This window comes from Camelina sativa, chromosome 5 (assembly GCF_030686135.1).
Source record: "Camelina sativa cultivar CO46 ecotype springtype chromosome 5, ASM3068613v1".
Taxonomy (NCBI): domain Eukaryota; kingdom Viridiplantae; phylum Streptophyta; class Magnoliopsida; order Brassicales; family Brassicaceae; genus Camelina; species Camelina sativa.
Genome location: NC_141884.1, coordinates 37,034,326 through 37,058,239, shown reverse-complemented (window position 1 = coordinate 37,058,239; position 23,914 = coordinate 37,034,326). Strand labels below are relative to the sequence as shown.

The 23,914-nt window shown below is 37.2% G+C and overlaps 5 protein-coding genes and 2 pseudogenes across 7 annotated transcripts in view; 3 read left to right on the top strand and 4 right to left on the bottom strand.

The window, feature by feature from the left end:
- The first annotated feature begins 671 nt into the window (after positions 1 to 671).
- LOC104787987 (PLASMODESMATA CALLOSE-BINDING PROTEIN 4) overlaps positions 672 to 23,914 on the top strand; it is a 34,794-nt gene continuing 11,551 nt past the window's right edge. The window contains exon 1 of the mRNA XM_010513652.2: positions 672 to 699. The gene's annotated coding sequence lies outside the window, so the exon portion shown is untranslated. The remainder of the gene's footprint in view (positions 700 to 23,914) is intronic.
- LOC104787994 (uncharacterized) lies at positions 6,866 to 11,200 on the top strand. The gene is made up of 4 exons (XM_010513659.3): positions 6,866 to 7,466; positions 7,947 to 8,185; positions 8,277 to 8,829; positions 9,045 to 11,200. Exons 2-4 carry the CDS (start codon positions 7,949 to 7,951, stop codon positions 10,976 to 10,978), a joined length of 2,724 nt encoding a protein of 907 aa, XP_010511961.1. The 5' UTR covers positions 6,866 to 7,466; positions 7,947 to 7,948; the 3' UTR covers positions 10,979 to 11,200.
- On the bottom strand, positions 11,144 to 13,667 carry LOC104787995 (putative pentatricopeptide repeat-containing protein At1g69350, mitochondrial pseudogene; annotated as a pseudogene). The gene has a single exon (XR_015557832.1). The product of XR_015557832.1 is annotated as a putative pentatricopeptide repeat-containing protein At1g69350, mitochondrial pseudogene (transcript).
- On the bottom strand, positions 13,725 to 18,169 carry LOC104787993 (uncharacterized). Its single transcript, XM_010513658.3, has 15 exons — positions 17,658 to 18,169; positions 16,971 to 17,375; positions 16,804 to 16,881; positions 16,612 to 16,667; positions 16,154 to 16,273; positions 15,958 to 16,028; positions 15,779 to 15,872; positions 15,346 to 15,549; positions 15,007 to 15,258; positions 14,798 to 14,906; positions 14,647 to 14,714; positions 14,480 to 14,549; positions 14,325 to 14,399; positions 14,130 to 14,221; positions 13,725 to 14,035 (listed from the first exon to the last, which is right to left on the bottom strand). Exons 2-15 carry the CDS (start codon positions 17,292 to 17,294, stop codon positions 13,960 to 13,962), a joined length of 1,689 nt encoding a protein of 562 aa, XP_010511960.1. The 5' UTR covers positions 17,295 to 17,375; positions 17,658 to 18,169; the 3' UTR covers positions 13,725 to 13,959.
- Positions 18,060 to 19,806, top strand: LOC104787992 (uncharacterized). The gene is made up of 2 exons (XM_010513656.3): positions 18,060 to 18,198; positions 18,608 to 19,806. Exon 2 carries the CDS (start codon positions 18,713 to 18,715, stop codon positions 19,508 to 19,510), a length of 798 nt encoding a protein of 265 aa, XP_010511958.1. The 5' UTR covers positions 18,060 to 18,198; positions 18,608 to 18,712; the 3' UTR covers positions 19,511 to 19,806.
- On the bottom strand, positions 19,794 to 20,539 carry LOC104787991 (uncharacterized). The gene is made up of 3 exons (XM_010513655.3): positions 20,353 to 20,539; positions 20,195 to 20,276; positions 19,794 to 20,105 (listed from the first exon to the last, which is right to left on the bottom strand). The coding sequence occupies exons 1-3, from the start codon at positions 20,445 to 20,447 to the stop codon at positions 19,920 to 19,922; spliced, it is 363 nt and encodes a 120-aa protein (XP_010511957.1). The 5' UTR covers positions 20,448 to 20,539; the 3' UTR covers positions 19,794 to 19,919.
- On the bottom strand, positions 21,445 to 22,124 carry LOC104787990 (CLAVATA3/ESR (CLE)-related protein 10 pseudogene; annotated as a pseudogene). Its single transcript, XR_015557834.1, has one exon. The product of XR_015557834.1 is annotated as a CLAVATA3/ESR (CLE)-related protein 10 pseudogene (transcript).

Genomic DNA, 23,914 nt, shown 5'->3' with positions numbered 1-23,914 from the left:
TCTATCTAATATAAAAGGCCACAGAGTCTCGTATTGAGTTGGGCCCGGTAGTTTTTTTTTTCAACCAAACATTAAATAAATTAAAATATCACTCCAAGATTGGTTGCCCAAACTAGAGGATAAGAGTTTACAAATGAAATTTCAAAAAATAAAGTTCTTGAGGCGCGTGCAAGACAATCGGCTCTAATGTTGGACTCACGGGAAATCCTGGTCAAGGTGAAGGAGGGAAAGGAAGCTCGGAGCAAGGAGGCCCGGTAGTTATCACACAGATATTGTACATAGGTTTCTAATTATTGGATCTAAACGGGATGACATGAAGTTTCAGGAAATCTTGTGAATTTTTTTTTTTGGTTACATCATTTACACAAATACAAACTTTGAGGAATTTTATTTCATAAATTTTGTCTGATATCTAAAATGTTAATTAACTTTTCTTTAAATTTTTTTTTTTTAAAAAACATATGTATTGATGACAATTGGGAAATTCACCAAATCAGTTAGGTCTTGAGGTTCAGGTTCATTATATCGGTTCGGTTTACTTTTAACGTTTGTTCAAAAAGAAAAAGAAAAAAAAAAGATTTACTTTTGATATATTAATTATTGTTAGGATTTTTTAATTTTAGATAATAAATGCTAATAACGTTGCTTGTAAATAACTTCAAACCTTAAGATTTTTTTTTTAAATGTACTTGAAAAAATGTATATATAGATTAAAGACATTCATCAAGAAAGAGAAAAAAAAATATCTTTAGAAAGACATTTAAGCCGATATTCTTAAACAATGTGTCATAATATTTTGATTGGTTCTAATTTTTTAATTTAATATTTAATAAATAAAATTAATTAAAGACACTTTTGATGGGGTTGTGTGATGAGGATGGTCTAAGCTAGCCATTTGATTTATGAAATAAAAAACTCCTAGTCTGTGATTATTTTGTTTATAAAGATTTTGATGTTTATTGGGATGTGATTTGTGGTTCGCCCAAGTGTTTGTACTTTGTAGATGATTAGAATTTAGAACGTTACTGGAAAAAAAAAGTAAATGATTAGCCTAAGCTGCGGAATGAGATTCAAATAAAGAAAGTATAAAAACTTGTATACATCATGTCATGACTAATGTGGATGCAAATGTTTTTGAGAAAACTAGTAGAGTGAAGTGCGTATGCAAAATCAATCTATCTAATGATCGGTAGATTGAGAATGTAGAATTCAATTACGGAAAGTTTGAATTGTGTCATCCATTTAAACAAATTTGATCGCAATTCTAGAAGGTTTTAAAGATGTAAGATAAATAAGTTTGTCCAAAAAAAAGGATAAATAATAATAAGCTAAAATCAAATAATCACCTATACAAGGAACTATATAGAAAATAGAAGAAATTAGAGTTATAAAACAAAAAGTGGTAGTGGTTTTAAGCGGTGAAGGAATTAAAAGATGAGAAATTTTGAAAATATGAGGTGAAAACATATTCCATAAAATACAACTTACTCTTTTAGCCAATATAACAAAATGTATAGAATGTAGTGGATATTTTACTTTTAGCCAATTTAACTAAGGATTTATTATAGAAATAGGCATTATTTTTTAGAAACTTATGGATTTAGGACTGATTGTCCTGACTTACAGAATTAGGTATTTATTTTTAACTGAAAAGACAAAACTATCCTTGCATATCAGATAACGCTCAACTCTCTTTCTCTTCATTCTTCTTCTCTTCTCTCTGCCGTGAGTGAGTTTTTTTTTCAGACTCGCAAATCTCCACCGTGAGTTTAAGAGAGATGCCTTCATGACTGGTTAGATCTCTCCGATGACTCGTGTCTTTCCGACGGCCGCCCATTCCGATGGCTAAAAAACCCTAACTGTCTTCTGAAGTTTGGTCCGCCGTAAACCATTAGGATCTCACGCCGTTGAATCTCGTCGCAGATCTGAACTCCGATGATCAAAGTTTTCATCCGCCGATTATCAGTTAATATTATTCATGATTTTTCAATCAAAAACATGTTATTTTCAGATTTAGATTAGATTTAGAGATGAATAGAAGTTTTAATTCAATTGGAGTTTATGATTAGAGCCCCTTGGGTTCCCTGGATACTATCCCCTTAGGGTTTAGTTTTTTTCATTCAAAGCAAAGTTCATTTAATTCATTGATTTCTGAGATGATGGTGTGTTTCGTGATGGTGTTTGTCTAGAGAAGAATCAAGAAAATGGCGATACAGAGCACAAGGATAAAATTGTAAAAAAAAATACCTAATCTTGAGAGTCCGGACAATAGTCCCTAAATTCAAAGTTTCGGCCTAACAAAGCCTCTATTCAGTAAATATCCCATTTAACTAAACATGTTCATCTCAAATTTTCAACTTTTTAAACACTATGCCACCTGTGTGTGATTTTCATGTGGTTACCATTTTTTAGTCTTGATTTGTTAAAAAAAGTTCTGACATTACACCAAAATACATTCGATTTCGGTTACAACTACCGAATTCGATAACTTTTTACATTTAGATGCTAAGCATAAAAAAAAAAAAACATCATGCGTGGTAAGTCATTTGCAGAAAATAACAAAAGCTGCAAGGAGACAAGATGATATTTTAAAAAGTGATTTTATAACCAAGAACATATTATTATGATGTGAAAAAAATATCGTATTGGTCCTATTCGACCTCAGTTCAGTTCACTATTAACTATAAAGCAAGTAGATAACTTTGCTTAGATCTAATCAGAAACATCGAAAAAGATTTGATCAGATCATTGTACTTGTGGTTTACTAAAAACGCACTTAATTCTTCTTTATCTCTTTACTTGTTTCTCCACTGCTAGATCTTAGCCAATCTTAATGTTTTTTTTTAAAAAAAATTTAACATTATTCCGTTGGTTAGATACAATAAAATTTTGTACTTAGAAAAGGTTTGGTCCTTCTGATTATTATAAAATTCAAACGGTTTCTTAACGTGTTAATAATGCATAAACACGTTACCGTTAATGTTTAATTGTATATATCTATCCCCTTATATGTTTTATTAAATCTAATTGTTTGGCCACCAGTGGTTTGTACAACTGGTACGTGGGTTTTTAAATAATCATAAACATTCCAAGTTGACTTACATACATCGGTCGATAAATTTATTTAAAAACTATATAACAAAAAAAAACAAATGTAACACCTTATATTGAATGATATCTTCAAAATCCAACAAAACTACGACACGTAACGAAATTGGTAAGAAAAAATATGCTTCCTAGGAAGTATGGCATTTTTTGGTAATACTCTTTAAAACGAAGCCTTCATTGTTAATGATATTTTTGTTTAAGTAGAGAAATCAAACCAATCGGAGATGAACAGAAGAAACAAAAACTACAAAAGTGTCCAAAACCAATCCCAAAAAACGTAATTATCTTCAAATTTAAGGTCATTTTTTTAAATCTTGAACCTCAAAGTTGCGTCGACGACAATGGGACCACCCTCTTTCATGGCTTTTTTTCAATCTAACCTAATTTATATACATTAAACAATTTTGATGATGATGCTTTGTTTAGAAATTAACTTGAGTTATCTCATCAAACTTGTGATTCAGGGTAACTTATTTGGTCATAATCTTTATCAAGTGTCTTAGCCTTTTTTTTTTAATAAATGTTCTTTGATTTTAAGCTGATTTTTTTGGGGTTTTGCCATCATTGCTCTACTTACCTATATCTTCTTACTCCATTTAGGAGAGGTTAACTAAAATAATTAATCTTTGTTTTAGTGTGCATGAAGACAAAGCATATATAGAGATCAAATTTACCAAACTTTCCGAATTACGCTATTTAATTAATTAGCCAATATATATGAATCTTGTTTGTATAGTTATGTTTGAAAGAAAGACGAAGCTTCTCGATCTTAATATTCTGAAGAAAAAAATATATACATATGAATGGAAAAACAATATGATGGTCTACTATAAAATTAGGAGAAGTCATGGGGGGATATTATATATATTTTTAATGCACGTATATATACAAAAAGAGTTTTCTCAATCAAGGGGAACTGAAACAAATTAGTTTGTCTAATTTATGGATTAAAACTGAACATAAATGGTAAAAAACTTAGTAATGAATTCTGACCTTTCACTAAGTTCGCTCTAGCCACCCTTTCTCTGGCACAACCATCGAGGCACCCTCTCCCGGCGGCGTCGAGTCCGATCGGCGTCGCTGGGTCTTTGTTTCTTCGTCTCTGTTGCTTCCTCGTTCGCTCTAGTCCGTTTGTTTCTGCTTTCATCCCCATCGGAGACCCTTTGAGATTCCAGATATCATCTTCGACCATGCTTCAGCTTCAACCCCCTACCTCTCCTCCGCACCCGGTCTCTCTTCTCGGTGAGCCTGCTTCATCGAGACCCCAATCATCCGTTACTACCTCTGAGAGCTATGATTGCCCCACTAGTCCCGGTTTCTGTCGATCTCACCGCCTCACTTTGCTGTCAACCACAACATCTTACCGCTCCTTGGATTTTAATCCCCTCACCAAGGCTTTTACTTGGTTGCAGTTGGACGGAAGCTCTGTTCTGACGCCGGAGATGATGAAGATCTTGACAAAGCAACCCACATTATCGGCATCATCTCTTTCCCTCTTGTTACCCATTTGGCCCAGGTTGTATTCTCGCTCTTTTCTTGGAACCCTAGAAGTTAGTCGTCCTCAGAGAAACCATGATTTATTTCTGATCTGGAAGTCCCATAGACCCGTTTATAACTTCATACCAAGGTCAAATTGGTTAGTGTCAGTCTACACTGCTTGGTTAAGTCGAGTCGTACTCGGTAGCAGAACAGTTGATGCACTTATTTGTCTTGAAAACCCCTTTTGTCATGGCCAGTTGTTTGGTTTGGTTTGGATGTTTGTTTGGCTGAGCTTCATCAATATGTCTGTCCCGCTAGTCGGGCTTGTTTTAGTGCCTGCATCCTTTGCACCTTTACCGTATCTATCACCAATATTTCGACTGCCTCAGTGTCATTGTGTAACTAGGTCCGACCTGCAATCCACTCTCTCCCATTCTAGTCAACAACTTGGTAGCTTAAGGTCTCCATTAGTTCGAAGACTGCTAGTGAACCTTAAGTCATTTATGTTGCTAGATTGGTTTAAGAGTCCTCTAAAACCCATGTTACCAGAAACACATAGGACTATTTTCTCTGAAGGTAATAACTTGTTGAAACTTGGCATTATGATCCTAGCTCCACTGAGTGAGGATTACCTCTGTTTCATCCGCCTCCTCCCATTACCCTGTCTATTGACTAAGTTCTCCAATCTGCTTTTCATCAACTTCTTGAAGTTCCCTCAGATCAGCTTGAAGATTCGGGGCATTATGACCTCTGTTCATGGAAACAAAGGTTACCCCAATCTCTTCAAGCATCTCTATCCCATCATCAGAACCGCCACCACCTTAGTAGTGACCGGTTATCAGAGCATTCTCAGACTTGCTCGAACCCCTGACAAAGATCTACCTAGAGTAGTCCTTCCCAACTTGGTGAGAATGTCAGCTTTGTCCGCTTCTTTGCCACTAAACCCTCTTTTGAAGGAAATGGCCATCTCCCCTTCCATTGGCTTGCTCTTGGAAGCAGCTTTGATATGCCTTGATCTCACATGTTCCAGTAAGCTTTTTAGCTTGTGGTCTATAGCTCTCAAACCCTTAATATCATTTGCTCCTATCTTACTATGCTACTTTGTTGTTGTTAAATTTGAGGCATGCCCTCCTATGTTATCTTTTAAGCTACCCTACTCTTCATGTATGTTACTCTTTCAATAATGAATGATAACATCTGTTTGCTCAAAAAAAAAAAAATGGTAAAAAACTTAACGTTAACTTGTTCTCTTTTTTTTTTTTGTTATTGTTGAAGGTAAAAAGGCAAAGGTAGAAAGGAGAAAAAAAAATGATTACCCGAATTAATGAAACAACGCGCTTTATGTGTTAGCAAACAAATGGAGACGTAAACTCGATCTACACATGTTCCATCTTTCATCATGTTGTTAAAGTAAGTACAAATATGCTTTTTATACCCTTTTAATTACCTTTTAGGAACACATTTGATTTAAGTATGCTGTAAGAATAACTTTTTTTTTTTAATTAGGAGTATTAACGTTGTAGCTTTTCTCCATTCTAAAATTAACGCCGTCCCAGGGTTAAAAAAAAAAAGCACAAGGAGAGAATCTAAATCTAGGGGGTAAAAAATTATGTTTAATATGTTAAATTTATATTGGTAAATGTATAAAATTTTATGTTAATCTGAAATATTCAAAGTAATTAATTTTTTTTTTTTTGTTCCTCATTCAAAGTAAACTTGTAAAACAAGACCAAAATGAAGACAGTTTGGAAATTGATTCGCCGAGTCTATTTGAACGTTTCGTAGGTCAAAGATGGAAGATTCCGACCATCCCCTAGCTAATATAGTAGTATAAGTTTTGATAGTCACGCTACTGAAAACAACATTTATAATTAACACGACTTAACAAACAACATTAGTTTAGATATTAAAATATGATTTGATATTTTTTTCTTTCTTTCTTTTTTTTAACTGCAAGTGTGTGTGAAATGGGACAAAATCTAATATGATTATTCATGATATACAAATTTTACAACCATAAAAGTAAATAAAGTAAACTGTAAAAATATTTTATACATTATACTACTATATAGTAGTATGATCTAATGAAAAATTACAGGAACACTAATTAGATGCCTTTAACAACAATTAATTGCATTAAAAACTAGTATTTAAAAAAACATGAGAAAAAGCCACTTTAATAGTAATAATGAAACGTTAAAAGAAAAAGAAAAAAAGAGAGAGATGGTGACAAACTGACAAAAATATATCGAGTCTCTCTCTCTCTCTCTCTCTCTCTGCTTCTGTTGTTTGTTTATAGAAGAAGCGTCGTTTCATGTTTTATTTTTATTTATTTATTTATTTATGGGATCTCTCTCTCTCTACACCGAACTAATGTTATATTATTCTCTCTCTTCACTCTCAAATCAGAAAGAAATGAGAAAACACCAAATCCGATTAAAATAAAAATATAAAAAAGAAAGGAATATAAAAGGGGCTCTTAATTCTTTTTTTTTTTTATTTGTTTTTGGCTTTCTTCTCTCTTTTAATCAGAATCAGAAGAGAGAGTAGTAACAGACAGATAGAGAGAGAGAGAGAGTTGGCCCAGCAGCGGATCGACGACGACGACGACGATAAAGACGATGATCATCATCTGATTCTCTCCTAAGCTTTCTTCTCTCTCCCTCTCTCCCCATGGAGTTTCGATTCTCTCCCACTTAAAGATTTCTTCTCTCTCTCTCTCCTCCTTATTTTTAGTATTTTTCTCAGGAATACATTTTTTTTTTCTCTCTCTCTCATTTGTATAATTTTGGTCGCCGATTTGGTAGTGAGTGCAAACATCTCTTCTCTCTCTGTTCTAATCAGCGATTAAGATTAGAGAGGACTTTGTTGTCTCACAGGTGAATCATAAATCTCTCTTTTATCTTTAATTTTAGTTATACTCTTAAGCTTAGTTTTTTTTTAATTGATGATTCCTTTATGTTTTCAGCATATTTGACTGAAATCGATCTCTGCTTCTTATTCTTACTGTTCATTTCATCGTACTTTTTATGATTTTGTTTTTTTCTGTCAGATTTTTTTTTTTTGGTCTCGCAATGAAAGATCGCTTTAGATTTTATAGCTTCACCTCTAATGGTGGTTCCAATTTTCTGGGAAATTTCTTTACCTAATGTTTTCTTTGAGCTTTTAACTTAGCGTTTTTATTCTCTGATCCTTTAATTGCTATGATAAGAAATCTTAGTACTATAAGATAGCAGCATAATGTCGTCGGTGACTTTTGTTTTCGAATTTGTGATCTCTGTTTTAATTATTTAATTGATTTTTAATTCTATTGGCTAATATTAATAATACAGTATTGTAAATCTTTTGTTTTTATGGAGGAATGGGAGAAACAGTTCATTGTGAAAGCTTCTTACCCTCCTCCTCAATGAGAATGAGGGATTTAACTCAAGATTCAAACACTTGTACCTATTCTATGTTTCATGCTCGAGACCCCAAAAACAACTTGCCTTTTGGTGCCCGCCATTATCATCATCATAATGCTGCTGCTACAGATTCTTCTTACTCTGATTTTTTGAAACACACCATGCTTCAACATGAAGCCGTTTTCAAGAATCAGGTATCTCTTAATCTCTGATCATATACTCGAAATGTTCTTTTGGTCTTTTATATGTGTGCTAATCTAATTTTGATTGGTCTTCTTTGTGCAGGTTTGTGAGCTTCATCGTTTGTATAGAACACAGAAGAGTTTGATGGATGAAGTAAAAGGAAAGACTTTTATTGATCTTATGAGTTATTCTGAGCGTACACCGGAAAGTGCCATTAAACGAGAGCTACCTGGGTTTCTTTTGGGGAGTGATGAAGGTAGCAGCTCTCTAGTTTGCAATGCTCCTAGTTCAAAGGATCAGGAGGAGGTGTTTGAGGTTAGACCTGTCAAAGTTAGAAGAACAGTGATTGATCTTCAACCCCCTCCTTACGAGCAGTCCAAAACAGAAGAAGAAGAAGAAGTTGAAGAAAAGCTGTTTTTCGAACGAGGGAATGCTTCTCATCATCTGAACGACTCTTCTGGGTCTTCTTTGTTAATGAAGAATCGAAATGGGTTAGCTGACTTGAACGAGCCACTCCAGTGCCAAGAATCAGTACCTGTCTCTTCTTCTTCCAGGGACTTGTATTCTTCTCTTTATGGAAGAGACGTTGCAAATGTTCAAGGCCAGTGGTTGGATAAAAATACAAGTCAAAATGGTTGGATGGTTCTTGAAGCAGGTGAGATTTTTGATTTTTCATTTTCATTTGGTTTCCCTTACCTTTGAAACAATTATGTGGGGAAAGTTGGGCTAATAGTCCTTATGATGACATTGAGTGTCTCTTGCTGATAGATTTGTTTGTGGATTGTGTTCTGATGTAGTAGTTTTTATGTGTGTAGTAATTTTTGCCTATTTTCTAGTCTTTGATGTTTCTCTATGACTGCATGGTTATAGGTCATGGCAAAAGCATTCCAAGAGACAATTTATGTTTGCCTTCCCATTCAGTACAAGGTCTTTCAAACAGTGCATTTCAACCTCTGGGATATCCTTCAACTGATCAGCGGAAGTTGTCTGGCGAAAGAGCATCTTTTGAATGGGAAGCTCGTCAAAGGAATCCTGAAGTTTCTTATGATAGCTATGTGGAATCAAGTGTGGCATCAAATGCTCCAAGCTTGAATCATGGCTACCACCCTGAATCGGTCAGACCTTGGGGTCATTGGATTTCATCATGGGAGAACCGAAGTAGCAGTTCAGTTCAGAAACCCGTGGCACTTCAGACGAATCCATTCTTGAATTTTAATACACAACCAAGAACAGATGCGAGTTCTGAGATGAGAAGCCGTGATTTTAACCAAGGCTTTTCTTCAGGGTCGAAGGAAACTGCCTTTAATTTTCCATCAGGAAACTCTAACTATCTTAACAACGGCCCAAAAGGGGCTGTTACAAATGGTTCTTTCAGTGAGGCTTTGAAGCATCAGAGTCCCGAAAACCCTCAAGGACCAAAAAAGCAGGAGTGCTCTGCTGGGTTGCCCTGGATGAAACCTAAGCCCCATAAAAAAAATGGAATAGCAAATGGCGGTTTGGATTTGAATTTGAATGCTTCTGCTAACCAGTTCATGGATGGAAGTGATGTGGGTAACAGCTTAAATAATGTATATCCTCACAATGGTTTGACGTCTGTCTCATGTTCTAATGGCGCCAACTTGGGATATGTTGAAATGGCCGAGTCACAGAGTCGTGGAAAGATATTTGGTTGCCCCATCCCTCAAAAGCATTCTATTTGCGAGGGGCTCCCTTCCCTTATTCCTTCTTCTGCCTCTATCACTAATCAACCCAAGAAAGTTAACACCTTGGTGAAGAGAAACCTCGACATCAACCTTCCATGTGAAGACTCAGTTTCTGAAGCTGTCATCGTGGACAATGATAAAGGTAAAAAAGCTGCCACTTACAGGCAGCACATTGACTTGAATTTATGTGCTAACGAGGACGAAGATTCCAGCTTGTGTTATAATCCGAGAGTGGAAACAAAAGCAACTACTTTGATAGATTTGGAAGCTCCCCCAGATACTGAGAGTGAAGAAGATGGGGAGAAAATTCTAGAGAAGAGAGGTGATGACACTTGGAAATCTGAAGCTAGAGATTCAGTGGATGAATTCATTAAGGCAGCTGCAGAAGCTATAGTCACCATCTCACTGTCTCACCATTGCAATACTGATGAAGCTGCTTCCTCTTCGACCAATGCAGTTGCCAAGGACCCTCTCTCTTGGTTTGTCAACACAATAGCTTCCTGTGGCAATGATTTAGAGAAAAAGATTGCTTGTTTGGAAGCCAGGGATTGTGTAGGCTGCCCTGAAGAATGTTCTTCAGGAGAGTTTGATTATTTCGAGACAATGACTCTGAACTTACCCCAGACCAAAGAAGAAGACTACATGCCAAAGCCTTTGGTCCCAGAATATCTAAAATTCGATGAGACCGGTTCTATGGGTATCACAGCTAACCGGCCAAGAAGAGGACAAGCAAGACGGGGAAGACCAAGGCGGGATTTCCAAAGGGATATTCTCCCAGGGCTTGCTTCTCTGTCCAGGCTTGAAGTAACCGAAGATCTTCATATGTTTGAGGGACTTATGAAAGCCACTTGCTACAACTGGAACTCAGGTGTGGCCCGAAGGAGCTCAAACCGAGGTGGATCTAGCCGAGGAAGAAAACGACTGGTCAACAACATTGACAGAGCTCCTGTTTGCTCGTCTTTGGCACAGCCAATTAATAACAACAGTGTACAAATGGTGGGATTGGAAGATAGGAGCCTTACAGGATGGGGAACTGCAACTAGAAGGCCAAGAAGACAAAGATGCCCTGCAAGTAATCCCCCAACTGTGATCTTGACGTAAAGTATTATTTTACTATTTGAGAAACATTGTAGAGGGAAAAAAACAGAGAAAGTAACAATGGAGAAAACAGAGTCGGCGATGGATGTTTTTATTATTCTAAATCACCCCATGTTTGTGGGTGCTGGTTGCCCTTTGTATATCTTGTCCTCTCTTAGAAGGGCCAAAGAAAAGAAAAAACATGCTTGATTTATATATTAGGCTGTTTGGTTGGTTATTACAAAATTTGCATCTCTGTTTTCTATTGGCTCAAAAACAATATATATTCTTACATGGCTCTAACTAATAAATGATGTTAAGAATCTATGACATGTTCTTCATTGGTTCATCTGTAAATAGTCTGCATCAAGAGTTATATTCTGGAAACTCCCAAGAAACTTGTAGATCTCCTCTGTTTGAAAACAGGGTTCTTCCCCAGCTCCAAATCTGAAAACCTTTTTATCAACCTCAATCGCGCTGTACCCAGGAACTTTCTTGAGATTCAAACTCTTCATAGCCCTTCTCATTCTCTTGAATTCTTCCCATTCCCCTTCTTCACCATATATATTAGACAAGAGAGTATAATATCCTGTATCGTCAGTAACAATATCAGAAAGGTCATTTTTTATGGCTTTGACGATATCCATTCTCTGATGGATTCTGCATCCATTGACCAGAGAACCCCAAACGCTAGCATCAGCTAGGAAAGGCATATCCTTGATGGTTCTATATGCTTCTTCGAGTTCACCAGAGCGGCTCAACAGGTCGATGAAACAGGCGAAATGCTCCGAGTTTGGTAAGATGCCAAAAGTTTTCATCAAGTTAAAGTAGAACCTCCCTTCTTCAACGGAACCAGAGTGACCACAAGCAGAGAGAATGTTCATGAAGACAACTTCGTTAGGTTTCGTTCCCGATCCTACCATTTGATCGAACGTAGATATTGCAGATCCTATCCGTCCGTGCATTCCATAGGCATTAATCATACTACTCCATGACACAATGCTCCTACTCGACATGGCCCTGAAGACTGTTTCAGCTGCGTTGAGATCTCCACATTTGGCATACATGTCGATTAGAGCTGTATCAGTGAAAAGATCCTTTAAACCGCAAAGAATGAGCTTGTGGTGAACCCATTTCCCTTTATCCAGTGAACCTATGCTTGAGCACGCTTGAATGACCGCCAAAAATGTAACTTCATTCATCTCTAGACAGTTACGATACATATAGTCAAAGAGGTTAATTGCCTCCAAGGAGCTACCATTCTGTGAAAACCCGCAGAGCATTGAGTTCCATGTCACAACGCTCTTATGCTTTATTTGATTAAATACCATGCATGCGGAATTTACAAATCCGCTTTTAGAGTACATATCTATCACCGAGTTCTGCACAAACTCATCCGAAACATTAGTCCTTATAACATGTCCATGAATCTGTTTCCCTAGCCGAGCTAAACCAGTAGTATTCTCGCATGCAGAGATTGTGCTTGCCAAAGTGAACGAATCTGGTTTTATTCGCCGTGTCACCATCTGTCTGAACAAGCACAATGCCTCAACCAGCATACCTTTGTGTGCATATAGAGATATAAGCGAGTTCCATGACACAATATTTTTATCACCGACCACATGTAAAACTGTCTCACAGTTGCTTAGTCTCCCGCATCCAGCGTATAGTTCAACTAAGGCTGGAGAAAGTGATTCGTACTTCGGATCCAGCTCTCGTCTAACTGCAAAACCATGTACCGACTTACCTTCTCTAATCAACCCAACCAATCCACAAGAGCTCAAAACGCTGTAAAGGGTAATCAAATTCGGCTCAATTCCAGACTTTAACATCTCACTGAAACTTCCCAATGCCTTTTCAGAGAACTTGCCTCGGTTGTAACTAGAAATCATTGCAGTCCACGAAACAGCATTCTTCTTGACAATCTTCTCAAAGATTCTCTCCGAACTAAGCAAATCCCCACACTTACTGTACATTGTAAGCAGAGAATTGCAAAGCATGTCATCAAAATCAAACCTTTTTCTCGTTATCTGTCCATGAACTGATCTAGCGATCCTCAAGCATCCAAGCTCAGCGCATCCTTCAACAATGCTGATCATCGTCACAGCATCTGGCTCAACACCATCATCCACCATGCATTTAAACATCCTCAATGCTTCTACCACCTCACCATTCTCAAGACAGCTAGAAACAAGAGTACTCCAAGCGACAAGATCTCTAACAGGCATTCCATCGAACACCTTCTCTGCATCACTTAAATTCCCCGTTTGGCCATACATACACAACAGAGACGTCTCTATCACAGCGTCGTCGTCTACACCGCTCTTAATAATCCTCCCGTGAACTTTCTTACCAACACCCAGATGTTCCTTAGAACCCGCACAAGCTCTCAAAACAGAAGGAAACACAAACTTGCTTATCTGGGTCTTCTCCAAAACCAACCTATGGTACAGATCAATGGCGGCGTCGAGTAAGTGACACCAAACGTTGCATTTGATAAGAACGCCATACATGAATGAATCAGGGTAAGGAAAAGCTTCGAAGACTAGCCTAGACGAGTCTGGAGAACCCATGAAACCGTATGATTCTATGAGCTTTGTCACAGGAAGAGGGTCATGACGAAGACGACCAGCGACTAGGAGATGAGCATGAAGCTGACTTACTAATCTCAAGTTCGAACATGATCTAAACAATGGCATGTATTGCGTCATCTTTCAGCTTATCAAGAACAAGAACATTAACAAACAGAGTAAAAGGAGAAGTCTTTGGCTTTGTTTTTGTATGTTCTGCTGAGAAAATGGATTTATAAACAAGATTCAAAACATAGATTACATTAGAGGAAGACTTTATTTTTTACTCCCAGAAGTATCAACATCAACACAAAAAGGGTAGCTAAGAATCTGAGGAGATGAACATGAAAGAATGAAGAAATATTTCACAAGCAAACACATACAAAAGATGTAACTACTGAATAAAGAGTAAGGAAACAGTTCTTGATTTATGGTTCATGGCCGTTGATAGACGTATTTTGTTCTTGGATCAACTATTAGACCTTTTCCTCCGTTAACTTCAAGATCATGCCTGTAAAATTTCACACAACAACACTAAGTAGTTAAAATCAAATCCAGAACTGAACAAATAATTTTTAGAGATTGAAGGTTTAGAGTGAGCTTACTGGAAAACAAAGTCTGGGATTGTTAGCTGCTCACGAGGAACATATCTGAACAGTTGCAGAAGTCGGTCAGCATATACTACTTTCTTCCAGACCTTATTGGATTTTTCGGAATGGAACAAGTGAAAAGACAAAAGAGCAAATTAGAGACTTCTTTAGAATGAGTTGGGGTTTTTGGGAAAAAAGCTGGGACTTTACCACATTATCAACAAACACTTGCATAGCTAAGATTGTAGCCTTCAAATGGAAAGTTGGATGAAGAACGTAGATTGCCTGGACGAAGCAGAAATGATCAGGATTAAGACGAGGAGGAACCTTTTCTAATGAGAATTGACTAGGTGTCATTTTAATACCTGAAGGTTACGTTGGTGTTTGCGACCAAGTATTTGTTCTAATCTTTTCATCCATCCTAAATCTGGTTGGCTGTTTGTTTATTCACATGGAAAAGCAAAAAATGTTATTGAACTTTATTAATCACAAGGGTCTTTTTTCCACTAAAACAGACTAAGAATCAACTTACACTTGTAAAGATGCTGCGGAATGGAAATAGACAATCGAGTAAGGCTTTTGTATCACAGGTTCAAATTCCTGTAAATTAGCACCCAATATAGATAGTTTTAGAGACTGTGTTGCAGTGAGTTGGAGGACGAGGTATGCGATTGCGTGCTTACCTTTATAACATAAAGCACAAAACGCTCCAGATCAAGGCATCGCAGCAAAAAGTGAGCTCCTACAACAACCATTACTGGATGACCCTCGGTGTCAACACCACCACGGTAGCTGAAGAAAAGAAACAGAGAGAGCTCTGTCAATATCTATTCCATTATACGTTGGCTCAGGACATATAAAGTGAACATGTCCAAGGACATAGAAACCATACACAATTTTCATCTCTGCAATTTCAGAAAGGTTGAGAGAATTAGCTTTCGCTAGGTATCGTGAATGAAGTGAGTATTCCTCTGCAGCAGACAGAGGGGGTCCTCCTAGATCACCAAATCCTAGTAATTTAACAAAATTGAATCCACTCTGTGCTTGTGCAGTCTTCTCCCATTGTTCTTTGCGTCTTTCATCTGGATCTTTAATCAAGGACATAAAGGCCGGATCCAAATACGAATCAAGATGATTCGAGTTCCTGAAACCATATGGCTATGGCTATCAATAGAGTGAAAAATGGTAAGACAATTAACTGCAAAGACTGTAGCAGTCAGAGATCACCAACCTGCGTAACAAAGTAAGATCAGTAGTAGGGCGCTCGAGTGGAGTTGGAAAAGATCTCGGTGAAGGTTTATTTGGCAGCGCCTGTATTCTGATTTTACGTTCGTCTATAACCGTCTCACCATTTTCATCGCCAACATCAGCCGGGAGCTTTGAGATGGCAATCTCTTCCTCATGTTCATCTCGGGGAAAGTAAAGTGGAAGTAATCTATATTTAGAGAGTCAAATTTTAGCAACTGTCGACAATGCTTTTGCATCACATAACTATAAGCAACTACGGTATGTGTAAATAATAGCCACCAGTTAGTACATGCTACGGTCTTTGCGTAAATAATTCTAAACGCAATGGTTCTTAAAAATGAAAATGAGCAAATCAATTACTAGGACACAGAATAAGTAAAGGTTCTCGAAAACCAGTTGCAGAAAGTTTAAGATACCTTTTGTATATCTCCGTATCCGAGGATGTGGTGGTACAGAAAACAACAGCACTAATTTTATCCTTTTGCTTCTCTAGAAAGCGGCGTACAGTTCCTAAAAACCGCACAACACACGAGTTGGAAACTCAAAAGTCACTCATCGAAAGTAAAGAAACTGTTCAAGAAAGGAACTATCTTACTTATGGCAACATGAGCAGCTGGTTCACGGGGATAGTTTTTGGCTTCTGTGTATATACAGCCCATAGCGATACTACAATGTTGTATGCAAACCAAAATCAAGTTCTTGAGTTTAAGAAACAAAGAAATCACAAAATGACTAAAGAATCTGATTGTTGCAAATAAAATAAGGAAAAACTGGAATTTCACTTCACACACCTTTGAAGCCCACTATCTATGAGAAGCTCCAGACAAGATCTATAGCAGTGACTTAGAGCATTTTCAGCAGCTGTATGATACTTAACTGCATACTTGGGTCCTACTGTATGGATAACCCTCCTGAACAAGAAACAAAAAAAAACGTTTTCTGGAGTTGAAGATTAATTAAGGCATAAACCTATTCCGCAGTCCAGATTAAAGTCACACCGAATGTTCGATATTAAAGAGATAACATGCCTTTCTACCTTAATTTTTAAAATTCTCTAGAAATCACAAGATGTAGTCACACAGCATGAAATTACTGTACACAGTCAAACAAGGGAGAAGCTCTATCATAGGGACAAGGATAGTAGAAAGATCGAGCAGAGATCAGATTCAAGGAGCATATTTTCTTTCCGTTTTAGTCCTCTAGGTGAATAATGAATTTATCTTAAACCGTCTTCTTCGTCACCAATTACCTCGCTGGTAGATCATAGGCATTTGTTGCTTTCGCCATCCCTGTCCTGCATCCACCCTGTTACAAAACAAAGAATAAAAGATTAATCATCTTTCACGCAACCATTCTACAAGACAATACATAATATAATGCCCTTTTCAGTAACATATATAAAATTCGTGGTTTACAAATTAGTGAAAGAAAATGTATGTACCAACGTAGCACATTGTTCTGCAAGGCCAGGTCCAGCAGCCACATGTAGACCAGGACTGCTATGTGCCTCATCCAATTTCTGTCCTCAAATTCCAACAAAATCAACCATATCAAAAAGACGCACATTACTTGCCGACAAGCAAAGCTAATTTCATGATCACACCTTACCTCATTTGTCGAATTCACAACAGCATCAACCTCAAGGTTCCACGGTTCCCCTCTCCAAAGGTAAATTCTGGAGTTTATCTCGTGATCAACAGGAAACTTAGATACCATCCCATTCCCACTACTTCCTGCTTCAGAAGAAGAAGCCAAAGGATTTGCGTAACGCGGATTAGAATTTGCTGGATCTCCTGTTTCACCCTCCAAAGACGACCTCTGCTCAACATCACTCCACCGAGGAATTTGATCCAAAGTCACAACGTAATCACCACTCTCTGTTGGAGTTCCTCCACGAGAGGTTGTCGCCGTGGGAATGGCCTGATACATCATCGCAGACCACACAAGAAACCACCCTTAATTGCCTCCCCCCCCCCCTCGATAAAGAGGGTTTGCACAAGACTTTGTATGTTCCTAATCAAAAACAAGTAAACAATGAACAGCAAGTTGGGAAATTTACAATGACCAAGTAAAATGACGTAGACAAACATCGAAATTAGACAATCAGATCGTACTAATGCAATAAAAAAAACCTAATAAATTCAAAATCAATCCAATCCCCAAGTAACAAAACTACCAGAGAGTGTTAGAAAAACAATTAAAGATCAAAACTTTCAGATAATTCTAATCTAAATCATTGATCTTTTCCGACAAAATCGAAAAAAAACGAAACCGAGAGGTCGAGGATTCATTCACCTGAAATTTGTGAAATTGATTCACGAGAAAACGAATCGGACAATACCCTAATCTGAATTGAATTTCATATCTTCGTCGCTAGAAGAGAAACCAAATTCAACAACTGTGAATTTAGATGGATCGATGATGAGGCAAGTGGAGGAAGAAAACATCAAAACCAGCTACGAAATTGAGTTGTCGTTTAAGCGAATATACCCTTCAAAGCCTCCCTCGAAGACCTCTCACTCAACAAGAAGGTTTTGATAAAAATAATACTAATAAAATATTCCCCCAAGTCAGAGCCGTTTAAAACCGTCACGGTCACGGGAGACCACACCGATGGCACGTGCAGATACAAACGACGTCGTTTTTGTCTAATGCTCCGGTGTCTTCTTCTTTTGCGTTTCGCCATTAAAATAGAAAAAATAAAGCATCACGGTGGATCAACGAAGGAGAGAAAAAGAGAGGCTTTCTTCTTCTTCCTCTTCTTCTTCTTCTCTTCCCCTTCTCCGATCTTTTTCTATTTAATGCATCTGCGTATTCTAATTCGAAAGATTTAACGGTAAGTAAAAGTTCAATCGTTTGTAATGTTTCCATGTATTCAGGAACCTAAAAAAAATCGAATTTTTATAACCTAGATTGATCTGTTTTGATTTATGCCTTCTTCTGCATCTGTGTGCCACGCGAATTTATTTTTCTTCGCCATTGTTCTGATCTGTATCATGTTTCAATTGTTCATCTCCCCGTAACTTAGATTTTTTTAGATTATGTGTTTTTCTAAAGTTGGTTCCTTTAATACCGAAACAGCTTTGAGAATTTAGGTAATGCTCATTTGTTGAAAATAGAATAATGCTGCTGCACAGACATATACGTGGATTTGGATATTCAATGTTAATTCTGAAAGTGTGGTACTTTTTCGTATATGTGTTGTTTGCTAAACTACCTATGATTCTTCTTCACTTGTTATCCAGGTTGGTAAAAAATGATGTGTATTGGTCAAAGAATCTCTTTTCGATTTGGGAGGGTTACTGGGTAATGTTGGTACAGTAGCTCAGTTTTATAAGTTTGATCAAAAAATGTGGAGCTTTGCGTCGAATGTTATTGGGAGTATGGGGCTTAAAAAGTCCTCTAACGATACAGCTCAGGCCTCCTCACAATGTTCGGATGACGAGGTTTCGAATGTTAGCAGGGATGAAGAAGGATTAGAATGTCCTATTTGTTGGGAATCTTTCAACATTGTTGAGAATGTTCCTTATGTGTTATGGTGTGGTCATACTCTTTGCCAGAATTGTGTGTTTGGGCTTCAGTCTGCTGTCTTGAGACTTTCCAGCCAAGATATCAGGATTCCATTCTTCGTCTCGTGCCCGTGGTGTCAGTTGCTGTCATTTAGAATTGTCTACAAGGGGAATCTTAAGTTCCCTCGGAAAAACTTCTTCCTTCTCTGGATGGTTGAGAGTCTGAATGGTGACAGGACAAGTCAAGGTCCCTTGGTAAGCGATAACCACCAATCTGTTTTGAATCCGAGGTGTGGTAGCATGTCACTGGGAAACGAAAGCAGCAACAACAGTTTGATTGCGACGCCTTTATTGCGTAACCAGTCTACAGAACGTTTACCACAACATGACCACAGTAGCCAACCAAGCAGACAACACTTCTCTTTCCACAAATCACTTGATTTCTTCATCTCTTTCACTTCCAAGTTTCCATTTGTGATCATCTTCCTTCTGATCGTATTCTTTGCTATACCTGGTAGCCTCATCATTCTTGCCCTTTACTTCCTCCTCACAATACTTTTCGCTGTTCCAGCTGGTCTGGTACTATATTTTGCTTACCCTATTCTAGAAAGGTTGGTAAATGAAATAACATCATCATGAGATTGGTGCTGAACTCATAACTCTTATTATCGGTTGCTCGGCCCATTCTGAGTGTTTTTAGTTTACAATGGAACCCTTTTTTTTTAGCATTTGGAGTCTTTTGATGGTCAGAACTCAGAAGAAGCTTTCTTGATTTGTGGTAGTTTTGCACCTTTTTTAAAATAATATGTTTATTGTAAGCTTTGAGCATTGTATTTTGTGATTTTGAACTCTTGGTTCTAATTTTGTTGCGAAACTGTCTAAAGTTTTGGTTTGCAGATTTGTGCTCATAATGGATCACATGAGTGTTATCTCTCTCTTATACTCTTATAGCTAAACAACTTATATTTGTATCTGCATTTTACATGTTTGACCATTGTTATCAGCAGTTAAGAATGTTTGCTTTACATTTTCCTGCAACTTGCAGAATTCAGAGACATGTAGAGGGGTTCTTTCCAGTTGTTCTCATGAGGTTTGCGTTCTCCCTAACCTTCAACTCTTCTTTAACTCGACTCTCATAGGCATGTACTCTTGCACTTGCAACGATCATCTCAATGCGTTCATTGTCATCTCTGAATCTCTCTATCGCCTTCAACTTTGTTTTTTCTACACCTCTCTACACATTCAAAACATCGATTAGATCTTTAGTTTTTGCAAGAATCAGTTTTTGGAACCAAATGAAAGAAGATTAAAAGGAAAAGACACCTCTGTTCTATGAAGCTTTCTCTTTGCCTTTTTCCTCTTCTTATCTTCCCATGACACAATCTTCTCGCTTAGCTTCTCATACCTGCAAATCTTAAACCCATTAGGCTCTTAGCAACGATTTAAACAGGACCTTGAAGAAAGAAAAACAAAACACACACTTCATTCTTGTTTTTACTATCTCTGTTTCCTTCCATTGATCCACCGCAGCTGCCACAGGTCCAGGTTTTGCTCGTTGCTCCCTGGTTTGGTTCATAACGCTACTGTTTGTTGAGAATCAAATCTTGAAATTTTGGATAGTAATATATAGATAGATATGACATATAGAGGTAAGGAAGGTGTAGTTTGTGAAAGGCTGCTTAAGCAATACCTTTCCCTTAAATTCAAGTCATAAGGCTTAGGGTCTCTCTCACAAAGGGTTTCTACTTTATAGGATCCCTTAGTAAGTCAAAGAGATTACCCAATTAAGATAGATTCCTTGTCTCCAAAAAGAAGTTTATGTGTGTTTGTTAAGAAATTCTTGTATATTCTATGGGATTTTCCTACACAAAGCCAAGACTTTGTCCAAAGACCATTTAAAAATTAATCTTCGCTACGAAAACACCATAACAACCTCATCAAACCTAACACAGAGAACTTCGTTTAAGCACAAGCTGGAGCATCAAAGTCTTTTAAGTAAGAGAAATACGATAGAATCTTGCTTGCGTGGACAAGTCAACCAACCACTACAAGCGTGACTCCTGGATGTTGCCGTGCACAGTGAGCGTAGATGCGTAGATAAGGACTTGTATTGTGATTGGCTTAAATATTATTCAGGGTTTGGGATGAAAGAGCTTGTGTTTAAAAGAGCATAGTTTCCACCAAACATGTGCTACTGTTTGATGCTGTTAATGAAAGTCACTAGTACAATAGATTTATTGAGGAAACAAAGAGGAACCTAGATCATCACCTTTGTAGCCCCTTCTTGCTTTCAAGTTTCAATCTATATTCCTATATACATCCCTGCACAAGTTTGTAACGGCCGGATGAAAATTGGGATGGCCCATATAAATATCATAAAGCCCATCCTTATTTATTACTCCAAAGCGAAGAGAGAGATACGGCTCCCAAATTAATGGAACTCATGTGTTTCTCTTGGTTTCTCAAATCTCAACCTTTAAGCCTGTCTCAATCACACCAAAGTATGGAGACCTGTTTTACTAATTAACTTTTTGTTGATGCAGTAAGAACATGGGAAGTGAAGAGAAAGATCCTTTTGGCAAATAAACTATTTCCAAGCTTGTTTTTGCTCTAGTTCCACAATCGATAAGCCCAAAAACAAGCGTGGAAATAGTACTAGTTATGCTCATAGACGTAGTTGTAGTTGCACACATTACAAAAAAAATCAAGAAAGTAACTAAAAAGAACAAAAGATTTACAAGAAAAAACTAAGAAGAACCCTAGCTAGATCGCTCGTGCGTTTCTTTAACAAGAAGGGTTTCATTAGTTGTGAAGTGGGTTTGGACCGGAGGGAACGAGTCTTTTCTCTACGCCGTACCTTTGGTCAATCTCCGACGGAGGAGGCGGAGAAGAGAAAAGAGGCTGTCGACTGCTTCTGTGGATTCTTTCGAGCTCAATGCACATAGAGCGTGCGTAAGGACGAGAGAAAGACTCGCATGAACGGTGAGGATATGCGTAGTACGCGTGTTGAACCCTTGGAATGGTTCGATGGGTTCGGTTACTCCAGTTTCCTCCTGCTCTTGCCGTCGTCGTAAGAAGGAAGAAGATGATGATGAGGATATTGATCGGACGGTGCCAGTTAATCATCATCGCTGTAGAGAGAGAGAGAGAGAGAGAGAGAGAGCCTTGTTGTGTTGTCCAATAGAGAGAAAGAGCTCTGTTCTTGGAAAAAGAAAGATGTGTGAGTAAGAGAAGTGAAAGATATTGGGTGAATTGGAAATTTTAGTGTTTAATGCAACAGCAGAGGATACGTATGAGGAAAAATAAAAATCTAGGTTAAAAATAAGAGGGTGAAAAATTGGGAAAATTGGAAGATGGGTCTATATCGAAAAGTTACATTTTCAATCTTTAACAACCAAAAAAAAAAGTTTAGTTACATTATTTCTCATATCCATAAATGTGAATCCGTGACCTTTGTACATTCCGAACCATAAATTTCCTTTTTTTCTGAAATTGATTTGTTTCAGAACAAAAGTGTGAAACTGGTTTTTTTTATATGGAAAATACAAGAATGGCCAATAAATTTAACAAGTTTATATTGTAGCTTGTTTTTGAGTGGTTTCGTGATCCTTAAGTTATCTTCATTCTTTAATGTTTTTTGCGTAATCTGTTTCTCCACGTAAATGAAAAAAACTCTGTTTTATCCCAAGACTCTTTTAAGTAAATAAAATGCTTCGAGTTTGTGTCACCATTCACCAAGACAGTAAAACCCCAAATCTCTATATGTTCTTTGCAGGGTTTTGCTCTTGTTTGGATCATCAAGATGAAGAAAGAAAATGAACAAAGAGTGATATCTTGAAGCATGCCAAATATTCTCATGCCATGTACTATTTGACTTCCATAACTTAGAGTCTTAGACTTAAGAGAACATTCAATAAAGATTACTTAGTGGCATCTCAACCTGCAAGATGAAACAGCACAACTCAATCATATAAAGCAAAAGGTGTTCAGGAACTTGAGACATTTTTCTCATAATGGTAATGGCAATGAATGAGCAGAGAGAGCTGCAGAGGGTTCTGAAATTTCCAGTCAGTCAGAGCAGGGTTTCTGGATCTTGTAGGCCCCTAATTAGTACGGCCCATTATGATATATAGATTTGGCCCAAATATAAGGGTGATGAAAAGTGAAAACAGTGTTTTGAGTTTGACATAGCCTATGTCACGTAGTAACTTTTTTTTGGTTATAGAAAATTCTAAATACAGCACTAAAAGAGGGTTATGAAGGTTGGTTCCATTGGTTAATTGAATTTTGAAAGTGGAGTGTCGTTTTCGAGGAAGGAGCAAACGTGGTCATTTTAGAATCATGGATGATTCGCACACAAATCTAGTACTCTCTTTCTCAGATTTTGCAATAATGATTATGATTTCTTGAAAACTGAGAATTCTATTTTTATTGTACTAATGTTAAAAAAAAGTAATGATGATTAAGAAAAAAAGGCTAATTACGTTAAAAATACCATGAAAATTGTGTGATCGAATTCGGGAGTTGCAAGGTTCATCGCTCCTGACCGATGAAGAAGGAGGCCACTTTATGACTCGTCGTTGCACCATGGCCCCCACTATTGTCGACGCCTTCTGATCTCATTATTTTATACCAGCATAGTCATTTGTGTTTAAGTGATTAAGAGTTGTGCTATTGTTATTTTTTGATTAACGGTGTACGTAGTAGTAGATTTCGTGACGAAATTTATTAGACCACACTCCTCGAACTTCATATAAATTACTACTAGATATGTTTATTTTTATTTTTATAATCGGCTACAATGAGTGGAAACCACAACAATGTTTGTAAATTATGAAATTCGAGAATTGATATTAGTATATATCAATGTCATCGTGTACGTTCCCACTAGATTTTGAGTTTGCACTTTTCTTATTTTTCTTCCGTTTGCGTAGTGGATTCAATCGGTATAAATCAACTTTTTCAAAAATTAACGGTAAAAAAAGGAAATAAATTGTAAAAAATAAATTATAGATGCAAAACATATCGTTATTCTTCTAATAG